Source organism: Leopardus geoffroyi, chromosome B3 (assembly GCF_018350155.1).
Source record: "Leopardus geoffroyi isolate Oge1 chromosome B3, O.geoffroyi_Oge1_pat1.0, whole genome shotgun sequence".
NCBI lineage: Eukaryota > Metazoa > Chordata > Mammalia > Carnivora > Felidae > Leopardus > Leopardus geoffroyi.
The window spans coordinates 61,449,524-61,458,822 of NC_059337.1; the positions used below are offsets into that span (position 1 = coordinate 61,449,524).

General features: G+C 59.6%; 1 protein-coding gene across 1 annotated transcript in view; it reads left to right on the forward strand.

The window, feature by feature from the left end:
* Positions 1-9,299, forward strand: part of SPTBN5 (spectrin beta, non-erythrocytic 5) — a 47,440-nt gene that overhangs the window by 36,103 nt on the left and 2,038 nt on the right. The window contains 18 exon segments of the mRNA XM_045448106.1: positions 693-783; positions 916-1,062; positions 1,684-1,821; positions 1,901-2,157; positions 2,342-2,528; positions 2,785-2,994; positions 3,479-3,675; positions 3,781-3,985; positions 4,278-4,472; positions 5,548-5,703; positions 5,944-6,161; positions 6,326-6,515; positions 6,736-6,912; positions 7,080-7,184; positions 7,520-7,750; positions 7,928-7,996; positions 8,477-8,715; positions 8,895-8,983. Of these exon segments, the coding sequence (XP_045304062.1) occupies positions 693-783; positions 916-1,062; positions 1,684-1,821; positions 1,901-2,157; positions 2,342-2,528; positions 2,785-2,994; positions 3,479-3,675; positions 3,781-3,985; positions 4,278-4,472; positions 5,548-5,703; positions 5,944-6,161; positions 6,326-6,515; positions 6,736-6,912; positions 7,080-7,184; positions 7,520-7,750; positions 7,928-7,996; positions 8,477-8,715; positions 8,895-8,983 (3,101 nt within the window).

Genomic DNA, 9,299 nt, shown 5'->3' on the forward strand with positions numbered 1-9,299 from the left:
ACCTGAGCACGGCACCTGCCACTCAGGCAGGTTGGCAGATTTCTGGTGTCCATTTAAATGAAGCTGGGCGGCGGGCAGGGCATCTGGTGGCTCAGTCGGTTAAGCGTCCGACTTCGGCTCGGGTCATGATCTCACAGTTGGTGAGTTTGAGCCCCATGTCAGACTGTGTGCTGACAGCTCAGAGCCTGGAGCCTGCTTCGGATTCGGTGTCGTCCTCTCTCTCTGTCCCTCCCCCACTCACACTCTGTCTCTGTGTGTCTCTTTTTCTCTCTCAAAAATAAAAAAAAATTAAAAGTGAAGCTGGCACAGTTTGAGACACAGGCTCTGCCTTTTTTTCCTCATAAAAGCCCATCTGGTTCCTCTACCTCATCCAGCTTCTCAGACTTTTAGATCAAGAGAGATTGGCCCAAAGCCAATGATCTCATTTTAACTTAATTCTTTAAAACCCTGTGTTCAAATGCAGTTTGTGAGGTATCGGGAATTGGGACTTGAACATAAGAATGTGGGAGACGCAGTTCAGCCCCTAACAGACACCAGTGAAGACGGAAGTAGAATGGCTCTCCATTTCAAAGGAGACGCCGGCCTCAGGGTGTATTGATACATAAGAAGGGCTGTCACAGGCTGGAAAGGCACGCACACACCCCAGCCCCAATGAGAGGACCTGAGGACCCACGAGACCCTCCTCCTGGCAGGAAAGAGGCACTCATAGAGCGAGCCGCGAGCCGTCGCCGCCAGCTGGAGGAGCTTGGGCAGCTGCAGACTTTCCTGCAGGACTCCTTGGAGGTTGGCCTGGGGTTGGGGTGTGGGTCGTGGTCGTGGGGGGGAAGGAGCCACCCCCGGGAGAGGGCAAGCCCAGAGGGTTGGGTCAAGGGGAGAGCCTGAGGCAGCCGAGCCTGGTCCTCCTTATGTGTCCAGGTGGCCACGTGGCTGAGGGAGAAGGACTTGGTGGCCCTGGACGAGGGCTGGAGGAACCCAGCTCTGCTGCAGACACAGCTGTGGAAGCAGAAGAGTCTCCAGGCTGAGCTAGACGCAAGTGTCCACCACCAACAAAGGCTGCAGGTGGTGAGGCCCTGGGGGTCATGGGACGGTCTTGCAGGCCAGAGCACGGGGCGACCCCACAGAACCCCGGCAGTGGCTCTGAACCATAGTAATGGATGGCTGACCTTCACTGAGTGCATTCTGTATACAACCACCATGCTAAGCACCAAAATGTAGCGAGAAGCAGAAGCTTTCCTGGGGCACCCTCTCCAAAAATAGTGCCTTTTCAAGATTTTTAAAGATGATGTTTTGATGGGATAGTTTTTAAATCTCTCTGGGAAAGACATCAGGGGACAGAGAAAGGCACAGCTAGCAGTCCTGTGGGTAAACGAGTCAAAGTGTAGCACCTTTTCCATTTACCGTCTCCCACCTAGAGAGCGCAGGTCCTGACCCCAGGCTGGCTCCCTGTCGTGTTAAGCGTCCTGTTAAGAATTTTTAATATTATAAACAAAATATTTAAACAGAACAACCACTGTCATCCCCATCATATGGATAAGGAACACGAGCTCAGAGAGGTTACAGAACTTGCCCAAGATCGCACAGCTAGCGCGCAGCCCGTAGCCCTGAGGCTGGCGGTGGAAGCCAGCACAAGTCCCAGGGCACCGGCAGTGCTGGGTCCATGAGGTGTGCCCTGTGTTGCTGTAGGAGGGGCAGAGGCTGCTGCAAGAGGGCCACCCAGCCTCAGAGACCATCCGGGAACGGCTGCAGGAGCTGGGAGAGCTCTGGGACAGGCTGCAGGCCAACAGCCGGAGGAAGGCGGCCACACTTCAGGAAGCTTGCGAGGTGGGCCCTGCGAACCATGGTGTGCGTGGGGGAGGCACTAGGCCTCTCCCTCTTGTGCCCACCTCGCACTCTGCCCCAGGCCCTGCGTCTCCGGCGGAGTGTGGAAGAACTAGAGAGCTGGCTGGAGCCTGTGGAGGTCACGCTGAGAGCCCCCATCCCGGGCCGGGACCAGCCCGGGTTGGACGAGCTCTTGGGGGCTCAGGGCGGGCTGGAGGCGGCAGTAGACAGGCAGGCCGGGCAGGTGCAGCTACTGCTGGGCCAGGCTCAGGTCTTGACGCGGGAAGGCCACTGCCTCGCCCCAGATCTGGAAGACCGGGCCCAGAAGCTGCTGCGGAGGTAGGTCCGGGCACATGCATCCTCCTCCCTCCCCCTTCCTCCCTGCCCTCCAGCTGCTCTCCTCCGGGCTTCCCCCCAACCCCACACTGAGGGGCATGGAGTGGGTGAGCTCTGGGCCACAGTCTGGTGCTGACACTGATGACCGTGGCCCCTACCTGCCCTGGCCCCACCTCCACTGCTGCAGGTTTGAGAGCCTTCAGGAGCCCCTGCGGGAGCGCAGAGAGGCCCTGGAGGCTCGGAGCCGCCTCTCGCAGTTCTTCAGGGATGCTGAAGAAGAGATGGCATGGGTGCAGGAGAGGCTGCCTCTGGCCGCCACCCAGGACTGCGGGCAGAGTCTGAGCGCCGTGCGGCACCTGCAAGAGAAGCACCAGGTGTGGGAACCATCCCCCCCCCAGAGCAGGGAGGGGCTGCCCTCAGATTGAGCCCACAACTCAGTCAGCCAGTGGTGCTTGGAGCTCTGTGCCTCTGGCGGGGCTTTGGGGGTACCCTAGGTTCGTTGTTGGCCATATGGACAGGGAACAATTTGGGGGCAGGTCTGTGGGAGACTGTGAGGCTTCTAGCACAACTCTGGGGCCCCCTGAGGAGCGTCCAGTAGCATCCTGGTCATGTTTTCCTCCGCCTCCACAGAACCTGGAGAGTGAGATCAGCAGCCACGAGGCCCTGACTCAGGCCGTGGTGGACGCAGGACACAAGCTAGTGCGGGCTGGGCACTCGGCCTGTGACGTGGCTGTCCGGGTACAGCAGCTGGAGAATGCCATGGGCTCCCTGCGGGCACAGGTGACGCAGAGGCGGCTGCTGCTACAGCAGGCTCAGGAGGCCCAGCAGTTCCTGACGGAGGTGAGGGGCCGATGTGAGATGCAAAAGGGCAGGGCCTGGGCATGAGGACACCCGGAGCGTACACAGGCCTGGAAGGTAACCCCCACGTGGGGCTTCAGGCTCTCTGTGCATCTTCACTTACCTGCACTAAGTGGTCCCCTGCCCCCAAGCTGTCGATGCTGCATGTTATCCGGAACACAGGCCCCTCCCTGGGTTCGGTTTTAGTGCATGTGCCATTTCTTCTAAACCAATGACTCTCAGCCGTTGCTCTGTATCAGAGTGACCTGGAATCTGTAAGAAATGCCGGTTGATACTCCGGTTCCATTCCAGACCAAACCAGAAATCTTTAGGGTTGAGAGCCAGGCACAGAGAGTGTAAAAGCTCTCAGGTGATTCCAGGGTGCAGCCAGGGTGAGAACCCCTGCTCCGAAAGTCGAGGCCATGAGCTCCAAGCGGGGAGCCCTGGAGGCCAGCACCCAGGGAACACCTCCTCTGTGCCACGCCAGCTCCAGGAGGCAGAATCCTGGCTGGAAGAGCAGGGCCGCGTCCTGGACATCGAGGATGTGGGCCAGAGTGCCGAGGCCACGCGCGCCTTTCTGCGGCAGCTGGAGGCCACCACGAGGGACCTAGAGGGGTTCAGCGTGCGAATTGAGAGGCTACAGCAGACAGCAGCTCTCCTTGAGAGCAGACAGAACCCAGAAAGGTGGGTGGGAGCCAGGCCCACCTAGGGCGGGGTGCAGGGAGGGTGCTCCCTATAGAGGGACATGAGGGAAGAAGGGCTCCAGCTGGGTTGTCCTTGTTGCCACAGCCCCAGGGTGCTGGCCCAGATGCGGGCGGCGAGGGAGGCCCATTCGGGGCTGCTGCAGAGGGCGGAAGGCAGGCGGCAGGGTCTGCAGGAGCAGCTACAGCTCCACCAGCTGGAACGGGAGGCCCTGCTCCTCGACGCCTGGCTGGCCAGCAAGGTGGCCACCGCTGAGTCCCAGGACCACGGGCAGGACCTGGAGGCTGCCAAGGCAAGTCACTCATGAGCAAACCTGGGAAGAGTGGATTGAGACTGCTGAGCAAGGGCAAAGAAAGTGTGCACTTGGGTGAGAGGGAGGCGAAGGGGTAAGCTGAGGGGAAGTGGGGAGTCTCCGGGCTCTGGGAGGATCCCTAGGGAACTAGAGCCAGAGCCCGGGGACTTGAGCCACTGCCTCAGTCGGTACTGATGAGGGACCTGGCAGGTACCGCCCAGCCCTTCATGAGGTTCAAGTGCTCCTGGACACCACCTCCAGAGTGAACCTCCCTGGCACTGTATTCTCGCAGGTGCTGGAAGAGAAGTTTGATGCTTTCAGAAAGGAAGTTCAGAGCCTGGGCCAGGCCAAGGTGCAGGCCCTGAGGGAGCTGGCAGGCTCCCTGGAGCTGACAGCACGCAGGCACAAGCCCCAGATTCAAGCCCAGAGGAGTCGCATCGAGGCGACTTGGGAGAGGCTGGACAGGGCAATGAAAGCCCGCACACAGGTGAGTGCACCGAGTGCACAGATACTCCTGTCCCTTTTGCCTGAGCCAGGGACAAGCAGGCCCGCCCAGGGGTGTGTGTGTGTGGGGGTGTGTGTGTGTGTGTGTGTGTGTGTAGAGGGAGGTAGTTGCCTCTAATCCCAACACTAAGCAGACGGGAAGTCTCAAAATCTTGCACCTCCACGGCACCCCAGCCCTCTCCACCAGTTTGGTTTCCTGCTGGTGCAGTTCATACCTCCAGGGAGAAACAGAACGCGGGTGTGGCCGGCTTCAGATCCCCTCAAAGCCTCCCTAAACACAGGCTTCAGGCTTTAAGATACATCCCACGTTGATCTCTCCTTAACCACTGGCACTTAGCTGGCTCCTGCGGCACACTCCCTCGCTCTCCTAACCTACGTGCCCCGTGTGATGGCTTCACTGTTGTTTCCACAACCAGGGTCAGCCACAGCTGCTTCTGTGAAAGCAGCCTGCCCCCAGAGCCCCCGACAGCCTCGGCAGCCTCCTGAGCTGACCGTCTCCTCCTAGCCAGCCACTCCCTGAAAACCAAACTCCTCCCTCCTCCCCCGTGGATGGACCCATCCCCTCCCCCGCTGCTTCAGAGGCCCCATTTCTGCCTTTCTGGTGATTTGTACACCGAAGACCCTCTTGTCACAGAATGCCCCCTGAGGCCCTGCCATGTCATCAGTAATGTCATACATTCATTGAGCACCTGTCACACTGAGGACGTTTTCTGTACCTGGTGGTCATGAGTGAATCACCAAGCCCACGGTCCTTGTTAGTTATGTATTTATTTACTTACTTATTTTGAGACAGACAGAGCGAGTGTGAGCAGGAGAGGAGCAGAGAGCAAGGAGATGGTGTCCCAATGTCAGCATGGAGCCCAACATGGGGCTCAAACCCTTGAACCATGAGATCATGACCTGAGCCAAAACCAAGAGTTGGACACTGAACCAACTGAACGACCCTGGCGCCCTGATCCTTCTTATTTAAAAGGACGTGGCCCACAAGGCCATGTCTCCAGCGAGATAAGGTCCTAGGAATGAGCTCAACTCAGAGCAAGCCCTCTTTCCTCTCACAGAGCCTGGCCACAGCCTGTGAAGTTCTTGGCTTTGAGCAGGAAGTGGCCCAGCTCCAGGGCTGGATGCAGGAGAAGGTCACCCTGATGGCGAGAGACATCTGTGGCCACAGTCTGTCATCGGTGCAGACCTTACAGCAACAGCACAGGTGCCTGGAGGTGAGGGCCCGTGCCCGTTGTCTGCCCCTCAGAGCCCTTCCCTGCAGGTGGTGGGTAGGGAGCCCCCAGAGGGGGGAAGAGAAGGCCCTCCCAGCCGGGAGATGCTTGCCCAGGTGGTGGAACAGAGTGGAGTTGGCCTGGGAGAGTCCGGGAAGCGGATCAGGACTCCTCAGAGAGGATCAAATGAAGAGCATCCATCGGGCTGCCAGGGTGAGACCTGATCATGCGTTCTGGTGGCAGAGGGAGCTGGCAGCTATGGAGAAGGAGGTGGCCCGGATGCGGATGGAGGCCTGCAGACTGGGCCAGCTACACCCTGTGGTTCGGGTGGGCCTGTCTGAGCAGCTGGCCAAGATGGAAGATGCCTGGGCCACCCTGGACGTGAAGGCCCAGGAGCAGGGTCAGCAGCTGGAGCAGGCCGCCCGGGGCCATGCCTTCCTCGGCCGCTGTAGGGAACTGCTGTAAGTGGCACCCTGCCCTGCTGTTGGCTCAGCTCTGCCCTGCGGGGTGGGGGTCACCCCAGCTCTTCAGGGAGCTGGGTTCCCCTGTCCCGTGCCCAGCTCCTGCCCTGCTTCCTGAGGCTTCCCTCCCAGCCCTGACAGCAGCTTTGTCTCCCTGCCCCCAGAGCATGGGCTCAGGAGAAGCAGGTTCTGGCTTCATCACAGGAGCTGGCTGGGGACCTGGTGGGGGCCGAGCAGCTCTTGGTGCAGCAGGAAGAGCTGGGGCAAGAAATCAAGGAATATTGCCTTCGGGCCCAGGACGTACGGCAGGAAGGACAGCAGCTGGTGGACAGTGGCCACTTCATGTCCCCCGAGGTATGAGCACAAAGGTGGGCCAGGGGTTGAGCTGGGGAGGGAGCCCAACAACCCAAGGAACCCCTAGCAGGAACGGAAACCCTCAGGAGGAGAAGGCAGGCAAGGGAGGCAGAGAGGGGGAGGGTCTGGGCCTTTCCTGGACCTGTCTGCTGGGCACCAGCCCCGCCGTGCCTCCGGGCTTCTGCTCCAGCGTCTGGCCCACTGCGCCACTTCCCACCAGGTGACAGGGTGTCTGCGGGAGCTGGAAGGGCAGCTGCAGGCACTGGCAGAGGCCTGCGCCCTACGCCAGGAGCGCTGCGAGGAGAACTGGGGCCTGCAGAAGCTGCGGCAGGAGCTGGACCAGGCCGAGGCCTGGCTGGCCTCCCGAGAGGGCCTGCTCCTGGACCCCAACTGCGGGGTGAGCCAAGGTCCCACCGTTGACAGGCTGCTTGATGGCAGCTGTGGCCAAGGGCAGGTCCTAGTCCTCCTCTGCTCCCTGAACAGCCACGCCAGGCTGTGGACGGGGAGGGTGCGGCTCTTGGTGCCCCTTGGAGCCGGGCCTCACCCTGACCTACTTCTCCCCAGCACTCGGTGGCCGATGTGGAGCTGCTGCTCCATGGACACCATGACTTAGAAAAGTCACTGGCAGCCCAGCAAGAGAAGTTTGCCCAACTGCAGAGGGAGACACAGGTGAGTGGAGGCTGGGGTGAGCATACACTGGGATCTAGGGACCTGAGGACTGGGGGTGGGAGCATCCTGGTCTTAGCCTGAGAGTCGGGACCTCCCCAATGAACGGAGCCCATATATCTGACCCCCCAGGAAAACCTGTTCTTTGCCCAGCCAGCTGCAGGGCCCTGTCACCTCCATGTCCTGGTAGGTTAGAGCCCCACCATGGACCAGGATGACAGGGAAGTCTCCTGAGCTGACGCAGGAAGAGAAGCCCAATGAGGAGATAGGGACTCTCCAGGTGGGAGGGATCCGGGGTGGCAGAGGCTGATCTGGCTCACCTTACTCCCCTTTCCAAGGTGGAACAGAAGCTGCTGCAGCAGGGGACAGGGCTGAAACCCAGGAGTGCTGGCCACTAGTTTACCTCCCTCCAGCATAGGCCTCTCAGAAGCTGGGGGCCAGTACAGCTGGCTGAGACAAGGGACCTGCAGCCAGGTGTCCCCATTGGGTCACACACACCCTTGGCCACCACTCTCTTCCTGGAACGTGCAGCCAGGCAGCAGGAGCCCAGTGGGGCTGGGGCTGTAGGGGTAAGGCCCACACCCCACAGCCAGCGCTGAGGCCCTGGGGGCTGGGGACACCGGGCAGAGGAACCGAGATTCCCCAGGAATGAAGTGGTCAAAAAGGGGTAGATTCCTAGCCCACCTTCCAGAGGGGTCCTGTCCTCTGTTGCTGGATGTTTCCTGGGCCCCTTCTTGCACTTTCAGGATGCAAAGGGTGCCCCCACCATGGAAGGATTTTTGGAGCTCAAGCAGCAACGGTCTGCAGAGAGGCAGGTCAGTACCAGGAGATTCCTTCTCCAGGCAGCTCTCCTCCACAGAACCACTTGGGCTTCGAGGGGCCATCAAGGCGTGGCACCCTGGCCCCACACCCCTGAGTCTTAAGACCGTTTCATTCTTTTTCCTTTATATATTTTATTGAGCAATTTGTACACCCAATGTGGGGCTTGAACTCACACGCCCAAGATCAAGAGTCACATGCTGTACCCACTGAGTCAGCCAGATGCCCCAAGATAGTTTCATTCTTAAGACACCTCATAGCTTCTGCCCCCCCGGGTGGGGAGCGAGTCCCTCTTCCTCCTCTTCCTGGTTTCCCTACATGTCATTCCCTGGCTCCCTCTTCCCCATGGACACCTTGGACCAGTCCAGGACTTTGCTTGGGAGCCTCTGGAGATAGACGGTCAGGCTGTGATAAGGCCAGGCTACAGCCTCCCCTCCACGCTCGGCTGATGTCACCTCACCCCCTTCTCTCCACAGCCCAGCTCAAGCCCCTGGGATTGCTGCTGTGGGACCCTGGGGGGCAGTTCCCTGAGCCTCTTCTGGGATAAGAAGACTGCAGCAGAAGTACTGGGCAGTGGAATACAGGTGAGGCAGAAGACAGAGAGGCCCATGGAGAAGAGTGGACATGGCCATTGTGACCCCTCTCGCCTCTCTTCTCAGAACGTGGCCCCCGTGGACACCCTTGATCTCACAGGAGCCCAGTGTGAGAGGCTGAGGTACTGGAGTGGCAGGAAATATGCTTTCTCCATAAGGTGAGGGCCACATGGAGAGACAGACAATGGCCCCAAGACATCCTGACCCAGCAGGCACAGCCTCACAAGAGCAGCCAAGAGGCTCGAGGTAGGGGGTCCCCCCCCATGGGAGGCAGAGTTTTGACCCATGGCTCTCTGCCCAGCAGGCTGAGCAGTGGGGTGGAGATCCCGTATGCAGCACCATCAGAACAGCATGCCTGGAGCTGGCATCGAGTCCTGAGTGGCACGGCAGGTAGGCACCAGGGCAAGCCTGGGGTGGGACTTGGGGCACAGATTCCCTGGACCCCAGGCTGTGGTTTCCTACATCCTCTCAGGCTATAGAGGTACGATCCTCTCTACAGCCGGAGAGGTAAGTGAGACTTTGAGAAAAGATACTAGGAATTTAAGGCCCAGAAAGGGTAAACAACTTGCCCAAGATCACACAGCTAATTTGTAGTAGAAGTAGGGCCATCTTTGACCTGTTGGCTGCCTCCTGGTCCTTTCCCACCCCCTTTGTGGAGTGTGCCTCTCTAACATCCAAGTGTTCCTAGGCTTGTTGTGCGACCCTG